This window comes from Heterocephalus glaber, unplaced genomic scaffold, assembly GCF_053883595.1.
Source record: "Heterocephalus glaber isolate CG9 unplaced genomic scaffold, H.glaber_assembly_v1.0 deba00000071, whole genome shotgun sequence".
NCBI classification, from domain to species: domain Eukaryota; kingdom Metazoa; phylum Chordata; class Mammalia; order Rodentia; family Bathyergidae; genus Heterocephalus; species Heterocephalus glaber.
Genome location: NW_028258137.1, coordinates 3500576 through 3522829, shown reverse-complemented (window position 1 = coordinate 3522829; position 22254 = coordinate 3500576). Strand labels below are relative to the sequence as shown.

The 22254-nt window shown below is 57.5% G+C and overlaps 1 protein-coding gene across 3 annotated transcripts in view; it reads right to left on the bottom strand.

Annotated features, from left to right (window-relative positions):
• Slc38a8 (solute carrier family 38 member 8) overlaps positions 1–21098 on the bottom strand; it is a 29643-nt gene extending 8545 nt beyond the window's left edge. For all 3 annotated transcript variants that reach the window (XR_015447794.1, XR_002394249.2, XM_021256651.2), the window contains exons 1-8: positions 14990–21098; positions 14362–14567; positions 10740–10938; positions 8191–8323; positions 7356–7457; positions 4910–4967; positions 1307–1421; positions 31–178 (exon numbers count right to left, since the gene is read on the bottom strand). Coding sequence is in view for 1 of the 3 variants with exons in the window: in XM_021256651.2 (XP_021112310.1) it covers positions 31–178; positions 1307–1421; positions 4910–4967; positions 7356–7457; positions 8191–8323; positions 10740–10938; positions 14362–14550 (944 nt within the window). In the remaining 2 variants the exon portion in view is untranslated. The remainder of the gene's footprint in view (positions 1–30; positions 179–1306; positions 1422–4909; positions 4968–7355; positions 7458–8190; positions 8324–10739; positions 10939–14361; positions 14568–14989) is intronic.
• Between the last annotated feature and the right edge of the window lie 1156 nt (positions 21099–22254).

The window sequence follows — 22254 nt, the reverse complement described above, 5'->3', positions numbered from 1 at the left end:
GGAACCCCCTCCGCCCTCGGCAGGGCTCACCTCCCCAGGAAGAGCACGATGGGGTAGATGGTCACGATGGAGACGGCAAAGAAGACCCGGGCAGTGATGATGGCTGTGTTGTTGCCCGGGTAGGACATCAAGATGTCAGCGGAAACTTCCGTCCCGAAGGTCAGGAAGCCATAAACCCCTGCAGAGGGGAAAGATGGAGGCCAGGGAGCTCCCTCTGGAAACCGTCGCCACTGCCCCAGTGCACTTACAGCCCCCACGGACTTCCTTCAGGCTGGCAGAAGGTCCTGCGCGGGACCCGTCCTGCTGTTTCCCGTGGCTGTCCTTTCCCAAGCCTGCAGGCCACTGCCTTGGGCTGGGCCTCCTGCACACTGCTCACAGAGCTTCTTTAGAGTGACAGTGGCCTGGCAGAGATGCAGCACTTGGGAACCAAATGCACCTCCTGGCTGTCCACCTCGCTCCACAGCAGCTACAGAGAGCAGCTGCCTGGGCACCCACTTTCCAAATGGGCCAGACCAAGAGCTGGGGCGTCAACCATCGCCCAGAATCACAGAGCCAGTCACACAGGACTGGCCAGCTTGCCCGTCCCCGGGGCCCGGTACAGCGCTGTCTCAGTCACCCCCATCCCCAGCTGTCCTGAAGCATCGTCACCTCTGGCTTCTCCCAGGGCCCAAGAGTCCCATGATCCTGCTGGCCCAGCATCAGGGATGTCAGGAGGTGCCGTGCGGTTGCAGACATACAGCTCTGGCCCGGGCTGCAGAGCCTCAGGACCTCCCTGCTGGGAAGAGGTCCCCCAGCAAGCTTCTCTGGGACCTCAGAGCCCAAGGTGCCCTGGAGACTGCTGGCAGCCCAAGGCCCTTCCTGGAGAAGAGCCCAATGAAGGAAAGCACAGCCAGGCTGGACAGCGGCCGCCCGGAAGTCAGCCCATGCCCTGTCTGCGCTGCTGATGTACTGTGTGACCTCGGGTATGTCACACCCCTTGCTGAGACTTTCGTCACCTTTGAGAGCCCCAGCCTCCTCACAAAGCAGGGAGCACCACGTTGTAATGCACCACCCGGATGTGACACCACCAGGCTGTCCCCCAAAACACTGGGCGGGGTGGGCAGCCAGACTCAGGTCTCAGCTTTGCCCTTCCCGTGTGAGGCTGTGTTTGAGCCCCAGACCCTCTGGCCTCAGCTTCCCCACTATGGACTGGGGCCTTTTCCTGTGGGTGCTGAGGAAGCAACCAGTGAAGGCCCTCAGAACGCAGGGCACCATGCACCGCCCTGCTCTTCCTCCTCTGCCCCCACCAACCCCAGGCAGTGCCCACCTGTCAGTGAGTAGACGAGGCAGCAGGCCAGCAAGGACAGCACAGAGACCAGGGCCCAGTGGGACAGGCTCCGCGGGCGCAGGCTACAGTAGATGGACACAGCAGCTTCGTGACACTGGAACACAGAGCTGCGGCTCAGCAGCACTCTAGCCAGTGGATGTTAGACCCACCCGGAGCCACGGGGCAAGTGCTGTGTCCAAAAGGCGTGGAGCACCCTGTCCGTGCCCAAGCAGCAGAGTTAGAAGCAAACCACAGGATTCTCACTGTGGAGTGTTATGTGGCTCTGAAAAAGGTTAAGCATGACCCCATGCCTCAATACAGAACAGTCATATGGACACAATACAAACCCAAAAAAAGAAGCCAGATAGTCGGAGTGGTGGTGCACACCTCTAATCCTAGCACTCTGAGAGGCTGAGCCAGGAGGACTGCAAGTTTGAGCCCAGTCTAGGCAGCTTAGTAACTTAGTAAGACTGTCTCAAAAAATAAAAAGGGCTGGGGATGCAGCTCAGTATAAAAGCTCTGGGTTCAACCCCCTGTAACCCCCACTCCCAGGAGAGAACATCTCCACATGCTTGATGTCGGGTCACAAGCTAGACAAGCCTACAATAGGTGCCTGGGCCTCTGCCCTGGTGACACAAGGGGAGAGTCGACTGCTGGTGGTGGGGCTTTCCCATGTCCTGCTGGATGACATGCAGCACCCGGGCCTCCATCCACGATGGCCCAAAACGGATTTACAAGCGGTCACGTGTTCCCCAGGGTACTACCACCTGCTGGGCCCCTAGCTGCATGGTGGCACAGTAGGACAGTGGCTCAGGGCAGGGGAAGGGGAGCTACTGACTGGAGAAGGTGGCGATGTCACATGGAGAACACCCAACCTGTGATTCACACACTTTCAGGTCACGTGTAATGTCACAATAAGCATCATCCAGCCAACACCAGAAGCCGCCTACAATCCAGCTTTCTGGTGGTCCCAGCACCAGTGCCACAGAGCTGAGGGCCCTAAGGGGCAACAGGGCTGAGGCCGATGGTGCCACGGGTGCCCCTTCATACTGGGCTCTTCCTGGCCCTGGCAGGGTTCCCCCTCGTGTCTACTTGGCCCCTTGTTCCCAAGCCAAGGGGCACAGGTGCTCCCTTGGAGGGGCTCCTGGCCTGGTCCTACAGCCCTGCTCGTCCTGAGCGAGCACAAAGCATGCCACATCCAGGGGGAGCAGCAACCTCCCTCCAGCTGGCCAACACGCAAATGCTCGAGTCCAGCCCCATGCAAGTTGGGGCACACTGTGAACCAGCCAGCGTGGCGCCCCTCATGGAGCACACACTGTGGAAGTGGGGCACCACCCTCCTGGCCCCTGAGCCTTTGCTTTCTTCTCTGGGGACCCCCTGACCTCCTGGGGCACCTGGGCTGCTGGCAGGCTCAGCCAGGCGGCGGGGCACCCTGGACCTCGACCAGCAGCAGCCGGACTCGTGGGTAAGTCCTTGCCTCCTGCACCTGTCACACGTCCTGACTCTTCGGGATGCCCCAGGGGACCTGCAGCCCTGCTGCCCACAACAGTGACCTCTGCCATGCTCCTCCCCTGCCACCGGCACAGCTCAGGGACACCAGTACCCTCATGTCAGGCACCCGGACACCTTGCAGGGCGACCCTGTCCTACTCCTGCACAGGCCGTGTCTCTGGTTGGCTGGCGGGAGAGCGGGGCCCTTCTGCAGGAGTGTCAGGCTGGCTGTGGAGGCAGAGCAAGTGCAGAGCCACAGGAGTAACACAGGGGCAGCCCGCAGGTGCACACTGAGGCGCAGATAGGCAGGCTGTGCTGTCTGCGCCCTGGAGCTCACTCACCTACTAACCCTAATGGAGCTATGGCATGCAGCGGGCAGAAGAGCTTGGAAACACACCGTCAGGGAAAGCAGCCGGACACAAAGGGGTGCACGTGGCACAACCCCTTTTGTATGAAACACCCGCCGCAGGGAAACCCAGTGGCCGATGTGGGCCAGAGGTTACTAGAGGCTGGGAGGGGTGCAGGGCCACTACTAACGGAGGGTTTGAGGACTCCTGGTGATGGCTGTGTGACTCGGATGTACACCGTAGAGGGGTGGACTGGATGGGAGGTGAGTTACATGTCAGTCAAGAGGCATAAAATCAAAAGTCAGAAGTCCGAGTGTGGCCACAGGGGCTCTGTCCAGCGTTGGGCGGGGGGCGGCTGTGCACTGCTAAATGTGTTTGGGGGAGGGGTCTGAGTTCCTGGGGACAGCAGGGCGGGCCTGGTGGTCTCCTGGCACCTTCACCTGCATTTATTCTCCCCACCCGCCAGCCCTCCACACCCTAAGCCAGATCCTGACGCCCTCTCCGGCCTGAGCCCGGCCGTCACGCTCACGTTCTGGCCCCCTCAGCTCCCCATCGCTGAGGCCCATGTGCCAGGCAACCACAGTTGGCCTCGTTGCTAGGAGAACGGATGAAGGAGCTGTAGGGGCAAAGGTGCGGCCCGCAGGCATCTGGAAGGTGCCAAGCAGCTCGGTCCGGCCCGGGGCAGCCGCGCTGAATCCAGACGACGGCTGGCAGGGACTCGGGACCCTGCATCTTTTAAAATATCGGGTGTGCAAGGGGGAACACAAGGAGCCCAGTGAGCTGCCAGCCAAGCCCCAGATATGACACTAGTTATTTATAAGGAAGGGAAATGGGGACATTTCCTACGTGTTTTCAAAAATGTTTTTCAAGGAAAAGAGAAATAGAAATGTTTCAGATTTTTTCTAAAATGGTTCTCCCAGAAAGCGCAAGATGAAGAACAGAAACAGGAGCGAGTTGGTGGATAAAGGGAAGGAAAATCTCAAAGGCTGCAAACTGAGGACCCGTCCCAAAGCCCACGGACCTGGCTGTGCTTGGAATGGTGGTGGTGGTGCTGGTAAGCAGTGGCTGTGTTCGGGAGTCGGAGGCAAACTGTCCCTACAGGGACCCGTGAAGGGCAGCGCTGACCACCACCTGCTTGGGACGTGAGCAGCCGCCCACCTCCTCCACGGGCCTCACCTCGCTTCCCTCCACCTGGCTCCTCCCATGTGTCCTTCCAGGCTGTCTGGCACCACCACCTTCCGCAGGTGTCTCTGATGCCCTGGGCCCCCTTCTCAGATGCCACATGGAACCAAGTCCTCACTCCAGCAGAGGTTCTAGCACAGACTCTTGTCTGTCCCGACCCCACTACCAGGACACCTGTGGACACCTGTGCACTCCTGGCCCCTCCAGCCTAGGGCCTCCCGAGGTGTGAACCTTCTCTCGGGCCACAGCAGCCCCAGGACACTGACAGAATCCACCTGTTTCCAGGTGTTCCTGCGGTGACAGTCCTGTGAGCGTCTGCAGAGAGGCGGACAGGTCCCAGGTCCCTGCTGTACCCCAGACCCAACAGGCTCAGCGCTGTTGTTGCTACATGTGGAAGTTGGGTCTCCAAATTCAAGGGCAGTTTATGCTCCCTAGGGAGCCCAGATCCCGTCCCATCTGCAGAGTCTGGGGGAGACGACTGACACCCACCGCATCCCAGAGCAAGTGCCCCAGCCGGTCCCTGAGGGAGGCTATACCATCCCCGGGGAGCAGGAAGTGTCTGAAATGCCACTTCCCACACTCACCTGGAATCCGAAGCAGATGGTGGGGAAGACACTGAACAGCGAGGTCCAGGAGGAGGGGCTGCAGGCAGACAGGAACAGGTGTTCACTAAGAATGGTCAGACTCAGGTCGCCTTCGACGGGAGAAGAGGAATCTAAATGATTCCAGGGAGATGTGACCCAGTGTGGCCGTGAGGGGTGTTTTTAATGACTGTGCCCCTGACCAGGCCTTGGGGGATGGAAGCGGATGCTGGATCCGCGCTGCACTGTCGGAAAACACCTTTCCTGATGTTCGATAACGTGGCAGTCCCCACGTGGGCGAGGCCTGCGCAAGCTGAGGGATATCAGGGCTCCTCCCTCCCCTCCTAGGGGACCTGCTCCCAAGGTGTCAGGTGCGAGGTGGGGGCACAGGGAGCTTCCACCCAACGTACCCCAGCAGTCAGTCCAGCCACCAACGAGGGCACAGCTGCGCACGGCCAGAGCCTGCAGGTCAAGCCCCGGGGCTCCCCCCTGGTGGCTCAGCTTCCTTTGACAAGCTCCTGTACGTGCCAACCTTTGGCACCAAAAGGGAACACACAGCAGGCTGGGATGTGAACAGTGGCCCTGCAGTCAGGATTCCCTGGATGTGGCAGAACAGCAGCCTCCAGAGAGGCTCCCTCCCTCCCCAGGAACCTGCACGTGTGTCACCGCACAGGCCAAAAGAACTCTGGGAATGAGGTGAGACCCTGAGACAGGGAGTCCCCCGGGTCATTCAGGTGAGCCCAAGGGCACAGTATCCCCGGCAGAGATCCCTGCCCGGCTGTGGGGGACAGAGAGACAGAGGGAGTGGTGACAGCGGCAGGAGGCACAGAGAAACACAGGTGGCTGCTCCGTGGGAAGAGGAAGGGCCAAGCCAAGGACCACGGGTGGCTGTGACATGCTGGCGAAGGCAGGATGACTTTCTCTGGAGCTCTGGAAGGAGCCAGCCCTGCCTCTCCCTTCACTGCACCGTGTGGCTCTGGGGTTGGGCTTCTGACCTCAGAACAGGGAGCAGGACATTTGTGTCACGCTGCTAAGCCCTGGCCCCTTGCCACAACAGCTGCGGGACCCCAGCCAGAGCTGTTCCTGTTCTATGCTGTGCTGTGGCACACCCAGGGGCAGCTGGGCTCCCCAGTCATGGGATGCCTGTGTTTCCACCCTGCATTTGTGCACCTGCCAGGCCCTGGGCCTCAGCCTGCCCTTCCTGTCCCCAGGCACTAGCAGTGGAGCCCCAACCTCATGGCTTCCCTGCCAAGGGGCAGGGTCCTCCCCTCCCGCCCCCCAGGACAAAGGCCAGCAGCTGGCAGCCCACTCCTATACTTCTCTCTGTGGTTATTCCCACAGGCCCCCAAATGTGCTGCCCTCTGGCCCACCAGCTCCCCTCACACTGCCTGCTCCTCTCCCTGCTCTGCGGCGCCTCTGTGGATCTTTGCCATCCCCTCCTTGAACCTAATTCACCTTGGCTCTGCCCCAACCTGTTCCAACTGGTTGCAGCATCAGTGACCTCCATGGCCAAATCTGACACCCTGGTGGCTGCTTACTCCGACCTCCTTCCAGTTTTGTCAATTTCAGGGACCCCCTATTATCCCCACCCTGCATGGGGTAGTGTCCCCCATACCTCAGAATCTGCCTTATTTGGAACAGGGTCTATGTATGCGCAGTTAGATTAGGGTGGGGTGATGCTGGGTCAGGGGCCCCAAACCCTGCGACTGTGGCCCTTATAAGAGACTCAGGGAGAAGCTGATCTGAAGGAGGCGGCAGCCCAGAGAGCAAGGCTTCTGCACGACAGAGAAAACAGGGGTTGCTGGTCCCACCGGAAGCTGAAGAGGCAGGGAAGCGCTGCCCACACCCCGGCCGTCAGACACCTTGATTTTGGACTTGAGCTCCAGAACCCAGAGGCGTTCCTGATGGCATGAGCCCTCCAGGTGGGGTCACTTTACAGCAAGTCTGATCACGTCTGTCATCTCCTCCCCAAGCTCCTCAGTTGGAAGCACAGGATCTGGGCAGGGTCCCTACAGTCTCTGTCTCTGACCCCACTCAGCAGTCCACAGGGCCCAGGTGTCCTTTAGAGAAGCCCCAGCACAGCCACCGCTGCGGTCAGAACAGGCAGTGTCTCCCAACTCACCCGGAGACCACCAAGCTGTCCTGGAGGCCCCACCCTCACCCCAGCCCCTGCCCTGGGTCCAGCTGGCCTGGCCTCCCCCTTCTTGCTGTTTCCTGTGCCAGGCACCTGTGTCCAGCTGCTGGGTTCCGCTGCCTCTGCATCTGCCGGGGTGGGGCCCCAGGCGGGTGTGGCCTTTGGTGCCTTTATGTCCCTAGGCCTGTCCTTCCTGGAGGAAGGGGGCTTTCCCTTGGCTTTATCACACATCAGAGACACAAAGGCCCCAGGGGAAGGAGCTGGACTCTGCAGCCAACCCCGGAAGGCTTGGAAGGCGCCTCCCCAAAGACTCACCTCTGTGAGGGGTGGGGCTCGTGCTTGAAGTCCTGGGGCCAGAGGTAGTACTGTGCCGTCACGACCAGGGCCAGGTAGCAGGCAGCCAAGGTGCCTAGGATGCTGACACGCAGATGGGGACAGTGTCAGGAGCTTCCTGGGGTGACACATGTGGCCAATACCGGGGAGCACGGCAGCACTGAACCCCAGCTCAGCCCCGGCCAGTGCAGTACGCCCACCCCCTGCTCCAGAACCTGCATACCCTCATCTGTCCAAGGACAGTGGTGTGGGGAGCTCAGGCAGCACTGCACTGGCCCAGAGTCAGGCCTGTGGGATCCTAGTGTCATCTGGCACCCTTGAGGATGCCATGACAGCCAGCCGGCCGCTCAGGTTTGGCACTCAAGTCAGGTCACCATCAGCTCAGTCACACAGGAGGGGGAAGCGACCTTGGCCCGGGCTCGAGGAGTACAGACAGGAGTGCACAGTGGGCCTCCGCTAATGTCTCCAGGGAAAACCCACTAATTGTACACAGCTCAGGAAGGTCAGGCAGCCCACGGGGTTGGGACTGGTGCCAGGCTTCCTTCCAAAAGTGCACGGAAAGCCCGGAGGCAAAGGTGAAGAAAAGGCCTGCACATCTCTCGGCGTCTGCACGCAGAGCCTCTAATAGTTAAATACAAAACAGGATGTGACATCTATAGCTTCTCCCATGGGCTCATATTATTTGCAAGATTTCTCATTTTTCTCCTCTTCCAAACAGGAGGTCCAGCCCAAGGCTCCTGTGTCCTTTCTGCACCAGTGCTCACAGATGGGTGCAGCCAGCACAACCACCTGGGCACATGCTCTGCAGCCCGTGTACCTGGTGTATTTCTGGAAGGCGATCTCCCGAGGCACGGACAGGGGCAGGATGACCAGTGTGGAGAGTAGGGGCAGCGTGAAGCGCTGGGCAGTGAACCAGGGCTGTGGGATGCCAGGCAGGAGGGCTTCGCACACTGTTGGGAACCGGGCAGAAGCTGAGCTGGGAGTTCAGGGGCTCAGGGGCTGCCTGAGGTCAAACTGGGGCCACTATGGATTTGCCTGTGGATACTTGGGGGTGCCCTGCAGTCCCGGGTCCCTCCATATGGGCCTCCAACTACCAGCCCAATGTCACCTATGGCAGCTGGGGATTCCTAGAGGCCAAGGCGGAAGCTGCCTGTCACAGAAGCCAAGCTGAGAGCTGGATAGGTCCCGCCTACCACATCCTGCAGGGCAAAGCTGTCCAAGAGCCCACCTGATGCCAGGGCAGGGGACAGAACCTCTAAGGGGAAGCAGCAGCAAAGAATCTGGGGCTGGTTTTATTCTGCCACCATTAGATGGATAATGTGGAGCTGATCTAAGAGGCAGGACAGATGGGAAGGGAGCCAGCGGGGTGGCAGATGATGGCTGGAACACTGGGAGCACTGGAAGGCGGCCCCTGCAATCCGACTGAGGGCAGAGGCAGAGGGTGGGTCTTGGTGGCTGGGGACATCTGCACATGGTTAGTAAACCTTTCTTTGTTCTCAACAAAGATGGCCATGCAAAGAAAGAAATACCTTGAGACCAGCTCATCTGCTGAGATGGCACAGGGGGAGTTATGCTGTTGTACAGAGCCATCCATGTGGGAAGGTGAAGCCTGGGCTCCAGGCTGAGGCACCAGAAGGATGCAGATCCCAAAAGGCATAGACACCTCGGGCTTTAGACCTCTACGTCATGCTGGACAGGGTGCAGCCCTTCCTATCTGTTGGAATCAGCTACTATCAGGAAGGCCCTGCTCCGATGTTGGGGCAACCCCAGCTCCTCCCTAAACCTGCAACTTCTAGGGCGCTCCTTGAGGTCCTCAGCACCACAGACAGTGGTCGTCTGTACGTAATTCATGCAATGACTCTCCTAAGCAGCCCAACTCCACTTAGCACCCCCCTTCCCCCCAGACATCTAAGGAGAAACCCATGAGCAGTGCTCTCCACCCCACTCGCTTGGAGCCCGGTGGGGGTGCCTATCCTAATGAGTAGAGTCACAGTGCTCCCCCACTGACTGTGTGTTGACAAATCCTCTTCAACACAGCAACACCATCAGCTCCCCGGAACTGAAACTCGGGGAAGACTCCACTTGCCACTGTCAGGCAGGGCGTTTTGTGAACATCCACCCACCAAGGGGTTCAGAGATGCCAACCGCAAAACTCTGTGGTGGAAGACAGTTTCCTAAGCCATGGCTGCTTTCATTCCAAAATTCCACAGCCAGGAGCCTTTTCATGCATAAGTCAAGAGACAGAAAAAAAAAAAGTAGCAAAATAGCAGACTTAAATTCAACCCTATCGACAATTACATTCCAAATATGTCTAAACATTCCAATTAAGCCTGAGATTCTCAAGATGGTTAAAAATGCCAGATTTGAGCATATGCTGCCTACCAGAAATGCATTTTAAAATCCAGAGCCACAGGTAAGTTCAAAGTAAAAGAAGAGGAAAGATGCCTACTGTACATACATAGGAAGCTGGGCTGGGCCAGCCCTAACTACAGCAGAGAAGGTACACACTTAATGCCAAAGGTAAAGCAGAATATTTCATAACAGAAGGATGCACCTAGTACAGAGCTCCAAAAATCATGAGGCAAAGACTGACAGAATTAAAGGGAGAAACAATCAATCTGTAATCATAGCTGCAGATTTTAACACTCCTGAGATTTTGATAGAACTAGAACAGAATTTTTAAAAAGCCAAGAAGTCTTCGAAGGAAGAGAGCTGTTGAGCACCTCGATCTAAGGGCTGTCTCTAACACTGCACCGGCAACGGCAGCATACGTGGGCTGCTCGCCAAGACCGACCATGTGCTGGGCCACAGACCCCTCAAAGATCGAGAGCTAAGGGTGTAGCAGTGTGGTAGAGTGCTTACCCAGGCCGGGTGAGGCCCTGGGTTCCACTCCCAGCACCCGGGTTCTCTGGCCGCAATGCAGAGGCAGATGGGATCTTAAAATCTCCCCAAATGGAACTTAATTCAAACATCCCCTAGGTCAAAAAGAAACTGCAGCAAAACTTAGCAAATACCTTCAATGGCATGGAGACAAACAGAACGTTTCACAATGGCTAAGAGGCAGTGAAGCAGGCCTAAAGGAAAGCCTTAGGAGACCAGAGGCCAAGGCTGTGGGGCTGATCCCAGTCATTCCAAGCACAGGGGTGCTCCTGGGGGTCTCGACAGGGCTCCTTGCAGTGGCTCCATTTCTCCACCCATGAAGGGGATGTTCCCCTCCACTGCCTCACTATGGTCCTGCTGCCGCTTTGAGTCTCCCATCCCCACATCAGAAGCTCAGGGGTGGTCTCACCTCTGCTGGCCCCGGGGCTCCACTAGGGCCCTGACCGTTGTGCCCTGGACCACCCAGACTCCAGCAAAGGTACTCACACTTCTCCAGCTGGTCCCCAATCACCCTGAGGAAGGCCACGGAGATCATGAGCAGGTTGAGGAGGAAGCAGGCCTCACACAGCTTCCCCATGGCGGCGCCACACAGCCCTCGGACCACGCCCTGGTAGGTGTCCTGGCCGCTGACGGAGGCTGCGTAGCCCAGGGTGATCAGCCCGCTGATCAGGAACACTAAGGAGACCTGTGGAGCAGGACCGCGGGGCTGGGCACACCCCAGGTACACACACCCTGCGTGTGCCCTGACAACTGACAAGAGCAGGGGCAGGGACGGGGCTTCCACCAGCTACACTACAGCCCCGCCTGCAATCAGAGCTGCAAAGCCAGGGCAGCTCCGAGGCTCTGCCTCCGTGTCTGCAAATCCGGGATCCGGACACCATCCTGCCTCAGCAGGTCAGGGGAGACCCAGAAACTATTCTCGAAATCACCTGGGCTGTGGGCAGGAAGGGTGTAGTGGCCAGACCTGAGGTGGAGCAGGCGAGCCTGGCCTTGGAATCTAACTCAGCTGCTCTCTGCTGGGTGGTGAAGATCGTCAGCCTCGGCTTTCCCATCTGTGAAATGGGTAGCCCTGCCTACCTGCTGAGGGTGCTGAACACAGCAGGTTTCCTCAGCTCAGCCCTGCCCGGGCCGAGTGCACCAGAACGGTGGCCCTCACCTCCTCCTGGGATCCCTCCATGGCAGCTTAAATACAGTATTTTCCTCCAATGTTTCTTGTGAACACCTTCCACACATACAAGAGGGTTAGAATTTTGCAACGAACTCTCAAAATTCAAAGCCTGGACTGCACAATGAGCAGGCTCTGATGGCCATTCATCATGTCTCCATCTGTGCAGGACCAATCCATCTGAATTTTTTAAAACTTTTTTTGTGGTGTTGGGGGCTGAACCCAAGGTCTTTTTTTTTTCTTTTTTGGTACCGGGCATCGAACTCGGGTCATTGCACTTGCGCAGCAGGTGGTGAAACCACTGAACTAAATCCCTGGCCCCGAACCCACGGTCTTCACACTGAGCTACATCACCAGTCCCTTTCTTAAAAACTTTGAGATAAGGTTTCCCTAAGTTTCCCAGGGCCTCCCATTTTCCAATCCTCCTGCCTCAGCTGGCTGTGTAGCTGAGATTACAGGTGTGTGCCACCATGCCGGCTGATTTCTGGGTGCATGTGAAGTTGCAGGTGTCAGTGTAATTCCCCCAAACACTCCCGTGTGCCCATCATGCCAGGCTGCTCCTTCTCCCTCGCGGGTTCAGCTTCACAGAGGGCAATGCAGAATCCTCTGTGCTTCACTAGGGTGGTGTGACACACACGTGTGATCCAAGCCCTTGTAGCACACAGAGCACTACCACACCCTACACCGTCCCTCAGGCCCCTTCCCCATCAGTTTCTGCCTCCGTCTGGTCCCCAGGAGGAAGCACTGACTTGGTATTTTTCTGCCTTCTGGTACTTTCATATCTGGCTTCTTCCACTTGGCCTGGCGTGGGGGAAGATTCATGCCCATCAACGGTTTGTTTGGCTAGACTCCCAGCACCTGTGCATGTGACCTGGCAACAGTCTTTGTCGATATCGATAATGGAAATGCAATTAAATAACAAGAGTCCTTGGCCACAGAATTAAGGAGCTTCAGGTGAGGGCTGCCTGGGTCTTCCAGGTGGCCCCAGATCCAATGACAAGTGTCCTTACAAGAGGTGGGAAAGCACAGCCCGTGGGAACAGGTGGTGACATGGCCATGAGCCACGGGAGAGCCAGAAGAGGGGCTGGGACCCTGCTGCCACCTTGATCTTGGAACTCTGGCCTCCAGAGCTGTGAGAAGGAAGCCCCTGGGGTTTTAAGCACCACATGTTGCAGGAATTTGTTACAGCGGCTGTGGGAACAGATGTCAGAGCTGTGCAGTTAGGGAGGGGCTGTTCAGCCTTTCCTCCTGCCCTGGGGTTCTTTGGTGTTGCTCCCCTTTAGATTCCAGGCTCCTGGAAGGCCAGCTTGTGTCTTTTTCTGTCTGCCATTTAGTCCCATTGCAGGCGTTCAGCAAATACCTGTGGCTGGAGGAAGGGAAGAGGGCACGAGGGGCCCCAGCCTGGGGACACCCACAGGACCGAGTGATCAAGAGGCGTCAGCAAGGCAGGTAAGAGCCTTGGCTCCCTGCAGCAGGCCCAGTCTCTGCAGTGCCCAACAGCGGGTCTGGGCTCCATTCAATGTCGAACCTCCAACCCCAACAGGGACACTGGTCTGTCCACTGACCTCCCAGCGGGAACCACAGGCAAAGGCTCCCAGGGCTGAGCCAGCTCAGGGAAGGGGAAGGGGAAGGGGAAGGGGGCGGGGTCAGGGCAGAGTCTCCCTGGCTTCAGGAGGGGGAGAGGCAACTCCTCCAGAGTCCTGGATCTTCATGCTGATGTCACCTGCTGTCCCACTCCACCCCCCAGGCAGCTCCCAGGAGAAAGGAAGCCCGGTCAGGGGAGGTGGGAGGTTTCCCTTCACCAGCCTGGCTCCCTTCCCTGCAGGGAGTTCCCCTTGGGTTCCCTCTCAGGTCTAGGGGAACGGCGATGTCACCCGGAGGCAAAGCAGAGCATAATCTCATGCTACCCAGCCTGCAGGGGTGACACATCACGTCACTGAGATGACAGGAGATTCCTGGGCACAAGGCTTCGGGACAGGGACACATCTCCTGGCCTCACAGCCTTTCCTTCTGCCTTGTCTACCCTGAGCCCAGCCCACTGCTACTTTATGGTGACCCTATGACGGCTTGGGACCAGCTTTGTGCTTGTTCTTACTATGGTGGCCCTCACAGAGCTCGGGTAGAAACACAGGAATGCTGGCCCACACACACACCTCGAGAAGTGTCTGCCACATCTGCTGGGCTCAGTTTACCTCACCTCCTCCCTGGCCATTGCTGACCATGCTGGGTCATGTCTAACCCTGCACGTGACCCTCCGCTCCTCCACCGAGACTCTCACTGACTCATGTGTCCCATCTGACTTCTCATCAGAACAAAGCTCCACGAGGACAGGAACCACACTGGGTTGCTCATGTGACACCAGGCATGGAGTGAGCTGAGCAGCTTCCCGAGGACATGAAGGGCCCCGAGGCTGGGGCGGAGCCAGGTCGATGTCAGCTGGCTCCCATCAAGCATGTTAGAGCTCACACCTGTCCCCAATCAGCAGTTCCATGAGCCTGGGAAGAGCAGTATGGGAAGACGGGCCTCGGGTGAGCACGGGAGGCTGAGTCTAACTGCCCTGGAAGGGGCCCAGGCTGGACTGAAGAAGCAGGAGGGGCGGACGCCTCTATGCTCCACCAAGCCTGGCCTGCGCTGATGGGCAGTGCCACACCTGTGTTAGGCTCCGTCTGCACACAGCACTGCAGCTGAGGTATGAGCTGAGACCAGGCGGCTCCTTCCTGGCTGCAAAGACTCGGCCCAGCTGGCCTTTACCTGGGAGCCATTTGGCTGTGGATCTGGCTCACCAGCCGCGGAAGGCTATGTCCTCTGGCTAAGGCTGCAATGGGTCACCACCCCCCATTAGCGAGTGAGACCAGCAGCTCTTCGTTAGCTATGTCAAGGATCCCACCCAGAAAAGCCAATGCCAACTCCCCCAGAGAGCCCGAATCCTTCCCGGGGACTTACCAGCTCCACCAGGAAAGCAGGCACCACGCCCCCTGCCTTGTGGAAGGCCCAGGGGAAGTTGAGCAGGCCGGCCCCCAGTGCCGATTTCAGCAGAATGAAGACAGCACCCAACGAGGACAAAGTGGGGACAGCAGGGGCGGGGAGCGGCTTTTCTGGAAGGCCTCCGCTTCCTCGGGGCTGTTCCTCCATGGCCGGGGCGCAGAGGACTGGAGAGAAGGGAACGCAGTCACCACTCTCCTTTCCTGTCTTCCCAGCTCAGTCTCCAGCCTGAGATCTGGCAGGTTCCTCCCCAAGTCTACAAGCAGCAGAGCCCCTAGCTCAACCTCCCCCGGCCCTGCCCTCTTCCTCTGCCCTGGCCTCACGTTCCAAAGTCAAAGCTCAAAGCATCCGTTTGCCCCCACGACTTCTGGTCCTCAGGCGGCGACCTGTCTACCCTGTTTACTGTTTCTTCTCACTTCAGTCCTCCCTTGAGACCCCCTTACCCCCTAGGCGACACAGACCTCTTCCTCCTTCCCTCTTTCCTTGCAAACTCCAACTTCCTCCTCCCATCGATCCTCGACACCCCCCACCCCTGCCCACTCCTCTGCTTCCTAACTCGTGCACCCAGTGCCCATGAGCTAGCCCTTACCACCAAATCCCGCTGTAAGGGGCAGGACAGTCTGGCCTCCCAGGACAGGCTTGGGTCAGGGTGTCGGACAGACCAAGGAAGAACCTAACTCTGCCAGTGATGGCTGGGTCATTCACTCAGGAGCCCTGGAGGACCCGTATGGGGCAGGGGTAAGCAGTCAGGACCACTGGTCCGAAGAGCTTGTGGCTTCTGAGCCTGCGGACCTGTTCAGGGTGTTTTAAAACTTGAGACTTCTCCCAGGCCCTCCCTGGGGTGGGGCTTCCTCAGCAGCCCTGGAGGGCTGGAGGGAGCTCAGCTGGAAGTGATCAGGGCCCACCCAGCTCAGCTGATTCCACCCAGGACCTGGGGTTGAAGCCCCGGCCCCCCCAGGCCCTAGCTTGGGGGGATGCTGTGGAAAGCACTGAGTTGAGTGTCCCGGACCTGTGACCTCATCTTCCAAAGGGAGCATTATGGAAGTTGGTCTCCTCCCACTCCTTCCTGCCCCAGCTCCAGGGATGAGGCTCCTCAGGGTAATCCTGTGCCCTCAGGATAGTCCTGGGCGCGCCCGCTGAAGCAGGCTGACTCCTTCCCTGTGGACACGGCCCAGATAAAGACTCTGCACTGACAGGTGAGGTCGAATCTTGAATCCGTGCCTATTTGTCCTTGGAAATGGGCCTCCCTCTCACTCCCATTCCTACCCTGAGGTTGGCATCATAATTCCCTGGAGCACTGTTCAAACAGACTGCAGGCCCCATCTCCAGCGTTTCTGCCTCAGTGGGGCTGGCCCAGGGCCTGGGAATCTACATTCCTATCAAGTTCCCAGGCAGTGCTAATGCTGAGGGTCCTGGGGCCCTCGCTGAGAACTGCAGCTTCAAATCAAGCATCTTTGATGGCCAGAGCCCTGCCCCAGCCCAACAGCCCGCATCTGAGACCCCAAAGTCTTTGCACTGACTGGTTGCGGACTGTCTCGGCTCCTGGCTTGGTTACCTTCTCGAAGCAGCACACAGAGCCTGAGCAGCTGTGACCAGCTCCTCAGCACAGCTGTGGAAAGGGAGCCAGTCCTGTGGTCCAGGAGCTCCGGGGCGGATGACTTGGGCACACTCATGCACCCTATGATCCAAGCTTTGGACAAATGCTCACTTAAAGCCCGAAAGGGCACTGCTGGCACAGTGCAGGGGCTGGCTCAGGCCGGTGCAGCAGGCAGCTCCCAGCAACCCCAGTGGCCAGGGATGGGACTGGGACTCACATCCGAGTGAGTCTGTCTCACCTCCAAAGCTGAGACGTCACACTGCTTCGGCGCCCTAAGCTGACTCTGACCCGGCTCTGTCAAGGGTGAACTGGATGCATGAATGAATGCACAGACTCTAGAAAAGGGAAAGTCACTGTTTCTCCACGCTATTAGGTCCCTGTGACTGCTGTAACAAAATGCCACAAGCATGGTGGCTTAAAACAAAGTGAATTTAGCCGGGCATGGTGGTACACGCCTAGGATCCCAGCACTCTGGGAGGCTGAGGCAGGAGGACCACAAGTAAGAACCTAGCATGGTCAATTTAGTGACTTAGGAGACCATGGCTCAAAACTAAATAAAAAGGGGTTAGGGGAACAGGTCATTCTGAAAGCCCTGGGTTCAATTCCTAGTACTGAAGAAATAAAAACAACAGGAAAACCAACCAAGCATTTACCCTCTTGGTTTCAGAGGCCAGAATTCTAAGGTCAAGGAGTGGGCAGGGCCTCGCTCCCTCCAGAGGTTCGGGGGGACAGTGCTCCTGGTGGCTGTGGCCACGTCACTCGCACCCCCACCTCTGCCTTCACCTGGGGCCCATCTGAGCCAAGGCTGCTAGGAGGCCGAGGTGGTCTGAGGTCTGGGCTTGGGCCCAGCTGGCTAAGGCCCTTCTTGCTGCACCAGGGATTGAAGCCCAAGTCCTCAGCACTCAAGTGAGGTCGCTAGCACGCTCCTGCTGGCCTACACATTGGTGGTACATGCATGACTCTCCCCTTGGCTGTCCCAATGCCAGCGGTCAGTCGCCTGGCAGGGAGACAGACAGACACGTAAGCCTTGGGAAGATGGGGCTGGGCAGAGCGGAGGGGGCCACACACGATGTTCACACAACCCTGGGGCTTCTAAGCAGCTAAACCACTCATTCTCCCTTGAAACTGGGCCTCCCGAGGGAACATGCAGAGCCCTGCACCAGTGGCTGGGGCTTTGTTCTCCTTAATCTGGCTTAGCGGCTGGGCCACTTCCCTGTCCCTGCCGTGGGTCCCTCATTAGCTGCCCATTAGTGTGCATGACTTAGAAATTGGCCACTAGGCTGTGAAATTCCAGGCAATGGGGAAAACCTCTTAATTCTGAGGAGCTTTGATATCCACCCTCTGCGGCCGGCATCACAGGGCTTCGTGACCTTTCTTGAGCTGTGCAGGGGTGCCCTGCTGGGCCCCATCTGCAGCCGTGGCCGCCTCCACTCTGCCCAGCCCGCCAGGCCTGGCGCCAGCTCTGGTGTGGAGGGCAGGCAAGGGGGGTGCGAAGGAGCCTGGGGACCACAGAGCACCCACTCAGCACCCCACACACTGTGGCCATCTCCCTTCTGCATTCCCTGTTCATCAGGGGCTCCTGGGGACCCCTCCTTCCTGCCCACAGGGGGCATCAGAGGATGGCCAGGGACTCTCAGGGCAGCGTGAGCAGCTGTTTCCTCGGTGCTCACACGTTGGGAAGTTGTGGGTCAGATGGCGGGCAGGACTCCAGAGCCACCAGGTGAGGTGAAGGGGAGGGAGCCTTGTCACTCACTGGCTTCCTCGGCGCCTCCTGTCTGGGGCTGCTGGGAGGAGCCAGTGGGAAGGCATGGTCACCTTCCCCTGTACGAGTCTGTCTTTTAGCCTCTGCCCTGCTGGGACCTTCTGGACCGTCTTCGGACCTGAGGATCCTTCTCGCCTGCCGTGCCAGTGAACCCCTGGAGTCCCAGAGTAACTGGTGGTCTGCAGGGCAGGAAAGAATTCCTACCATGCTCCCAGAGGAAGCCTGACGGCCTGATGTGCTAAGCTGCATTCTGAACTGGCAGGGCGTCCAACAGGCCCTCTGCCCCTAAGGCCGTGGCCATTCCTACTCTGCAGCTTTCAGTCCTGGCCTGACCCACAGGGGCAGCTTGACCGATGCTGGTGCAGCACCTCCAGGACTCTGAAGGAGCAGAGCAAGGCTTCCATGTTCTCCCATGCAGGGCCCCTGGACTCTGATGCATGGTTGCACCCAAAGTCCTCCCATGGAAATGCACGCCACTTTTGGGATGGAGAAACCCAGTGTGGTCAGCTGCTCAGGGCCCCAAGATGTCCTCGTCCTAACCTGTAGAGCTTGTAGAATGTGAATTAACACAAAGCTTCTCCCATCTCAAGGCCCTTGAGTTACCCAGGTGGGTCCAGTGTCATCAGAGTGTTCTTGGAACAGGGCACAACAGGGGTCAGAGGTCAGAGAGGAGATGGCACCCTGCAGACAGCAGGGGTGGGGGTGGGGATGAAAGACAGGAAGAGGCCAGAGCCAAGTATGCAGCAGCCCCTGGAGCTGGGAAGGGTGGGAAGCAGATTCTCCTGGAGGACCAGCACCAAGTCTTTAGCCAGTGAGCCACTTTCAGGCTCCCAAGCTCCAGAAATGCAGAACAAACGTTGTTTTAAGGCACTAGATCTGCAGTCACTACTGCAGGAACTGGAAGGGAAGATACCGGCCTGTTTCAGTCCTAGCTGGAGGGACCTTAAGCCACTAGCTCCCAGCCTCCACAGTCTTCCACCCCCTCCCTCTGATGCAGCCGGTTCAGGAGTCCCAGCCTGAAGGGGTAGCAGGACAGAGGGCTCTGAAACTCAGTGCGTGGGAGCCTTCCTACAGCCCTTTCAGTCCCTGTCCCTCCTGCCTGCTGGAGAGGGCAGTTGGCAGCTGAGAGGGCTGAGCACAGACTGAGCCACAGGGTCTGTGTCCACCATGTCCCCGCCCCTGGGGCCCTCGCTCATACTGGGGTCTGAAGAGGCAGAGAGCCTCACTCAGTCTCCACCCAAGGGCTCCCAGGGAGTCGTCCTGGCCACGTCCACTGGGGAGGTACATGTGTGCACTCGGGAGGAAGAAAAGTGGCAGAACTAGTATAAAACTCACCATTTTAATCACTGGCAAGTATGCACTGTAGTAGCTTGAAGTATACTCGCAATAGTGTGCAACTGCCACAACTACCTAATTCCCGAGCATTTTCCTCACCCCGAAAGAAAGCTCCTGCCCTCAGCCCTGGCAACCACTGACCTGCTTTGTATTCTCGGGTCTGTCTCCTCTGGACATGTTGTGGAAACGCGATCAGACAAGATGATGTGGTGTCTGGACTGTGGCTTCTCCCTCCTCTCAGCACTGTGTCTGAGCCTCACCACGCTGAGGCACGGGTTGTGACTCCACTCCCCCGCCACGGCAGGGGGACACTTGTCTGCCGAGACCATGGCATTCACGGACAGCCCAGTGTGGTTCTGCCTCTTGGCCACCGTGCATGCTCCGGCCATGAACTTTCTCCCAGAGGTTTTTGATTGTCCACTTGCTTTCCTTTCTTTGGGAAGGTGCCCAGGAGTGGAACCATTGGGCTGTACAGTAACTCTGTCCTGGAGGAGCTTTGAAACACATTTTCAGGTTCTTCCCAATGAAGTAACTTGGGGGTTGGGGAGACAAGCCCTAAGTCCTATGTTTCCAGGACACCTTCCTGCAATGCCTCTGTATCACCAGCAAATGAAACCAGTACCCTCTATTAAGATCTACCGGGGTGGGCCTTAAAAAAACCAAGAATTGTGATACTTCTCTGGAAACGCCTGTCGAGTGTACGTAAGAACAGGCAGCCTGCCCTCCAAGAAGCCCTGACTCTTCATTCTGTGTCCAGCCACTCCAGATCCATGGGCCCTCTGGTTACTGGGTTTCCTCTGCCCGCCTGGCATGGAGGGCTTAAGGGCTCATGCCAGCTGGCTCCGGATTATCTCGGTTGCAGGCCTAGAACACCTGAGGGCCTCCTGCTCTGCACCTCAGCTCACGCCCAGAAGCAGGTGCTTGGCAGGTGCCAGTGCAGTTGCTGCCTGGCGGGCCTCTAGAGGTCTGTCCTTGTGGGCGGTGGCCCGAGTGATGGTGCAGGGGAACGTGCTTGTGCACAATGCGGCATGGACAAGTGTGTGTGGAAAGGCCTGGACTCGACTGTCCCCTACACCGGGCCACCTGAGGTGGGCCAGGGCACCCTGCTGAGTCACCACTGGCACCTCAACCCATGCAGCATTGTAAAGGTCCCTGTGGTCAGGGCCCTACCTGACTCACCAGAGAGAATAACAGGAAGCCCAGCATCCCCTGTGGACTCTCAGGTGGATCTGTGGTTAAGGATGGATGATTCTTCTTTTTCAGTTTTTAGAGATGCAGCTGTTCACTAGGACAGACAATGGGGGTCCACGGTAGGGGTAAGAGGGACCCTTGCAGAGCAGGGTGAGCATGCCGCACAGTGAGGAGAGGCATGGTCCACTCTCAGGCCAACAGCTGCCCTTCTCCTCTCTCCTGTGACCCGCCTGGCCCTGTATGCCAGGGCTGTGCTGGTGACCCTGCTGTCACAGTGCTGAGGGGCTGACAGTGAGTGACCCTCACCTGTGGAGGACTGGCAGGGAGACAAGGGGCTCCACAGCCAACTGCCCGTTTGGATGGTAGAGGCCACACTCGGATCCATGTCCATCTGCTGATGATGAGTACTGGACCCCGTGCCAAACTCTGACACCCTCGGGGCTGTGTTGACAGGGAGTAATGCTTTACAGGCTCTCAGGAACACTTAGGAAGTCCTGCAGGCAACAGCAGCTACTAACGCAGCCAGCATTGCGGGGACCCATGGGACCTGCCAGCAACGAGGACCCCTAAGGAAAAGGTGGCCGGAATGGCCCTCCTCCCCTCTCCCCTCTGCGACTTCCTCCTGCTTGCCTCACCCTGTCACACCCCGGGCCTCTGCCCTCCCTGTGTCTGCGGGCAGCGCTGGCTAGGAGGCACACAGAACACACCTGTCAGGCAGGGATGACAGGGACAGGCCGCCTTGGGTCAGGTGATGACTTCTCAGACATGACCCAACCAACCAAGAAATAAGTAGAACAGCCAGACCTGAACAAAATCCAAAGGTTTTATGTTTCAAAAGATAACATCAAGAAAGTGAAAAGACAACCCAGAGAATGAGAGAGAATACTTGCTAAGGGATTTTATCTGAAATACATACAGAATTCTTACAATTTAAGAATAAAGATGTAAACAGCCCAATTAAAAGAGGGCGACACTTCTCTAAAGATACACAAATGACAAGGATACCCTTCAACAAATTAACAAAGACCTAATATGTTCCAGGAACTGCATGAGGCTGAGGGTGTGACAACTCTTAAAAAATGACCAATGAACACACAAAAAGATACTCCATATCCTGTTTTTAGGGAAGTGCAAGTCACACTACAGTGAGATGCCACTTCACCCTTGGTGGGGTGTCTTTAACGAGAAAGAGAAAATAACAAGAGTTGGCAAGGATGTGGAGAAACTGGACCTCTGGGCTGAAGGATCCAAGTCCTGGCAGGCGTGTAAAAGAGTGCAGGCCCTTTGCAGCAAAGGTCAGCAATTCCTCAGAAAGTTAACTCAGAACCATACATCACTCCTGGATGAAAATACACACAGGAACCTCACAGAAGCTCGCTTCACAAGAGCAGGAAAGATCTGGAGAAACAAGCCGTGCTGGTGCTACATCTGTACAGCGGGACCATGCTCAGCCATAAGGAGGAATGATGAGCCCTGGGGACTTGACATGGGGAAAGCCAGCTGGGAGGACTGCATACTGTGGATCCACTGAAGTCGCATGCCCAGGAGCCTGGCTGGCAGGCCCTGGGGGGTAGGGACAGCATGCGGGTGTTTGTGCTAATGGCACAAGGGTGTTCTGGGGAACCCTGGAAACACTGTGGAGTTGGGAAGCGAGTGGTGATGGTTGCATACTCCAGTGAATACGCTGAGACTCACTGAACTGTACACTTTAAAATGGAGATTGGGCCGGGGATACAGCTCAGTGGCACAGCGCCTGCCTGGAAAGTGCAAGGCCCTGAGCTCAGTTCCCAGTACCAAAAATAAATAAATAAATAAGTAAGAAATGGAAATGTCTGTCTCAATTAAAAACAAAAAACAAACAAAAAACAAACAAAAAACGTCAGCAGGCTGACTCGGAACTCATTCCACATTGTTTCGGACAAATGGGACAGGCAGAAGAAGAGCCATTACACAACACTTCCCAGCTTCA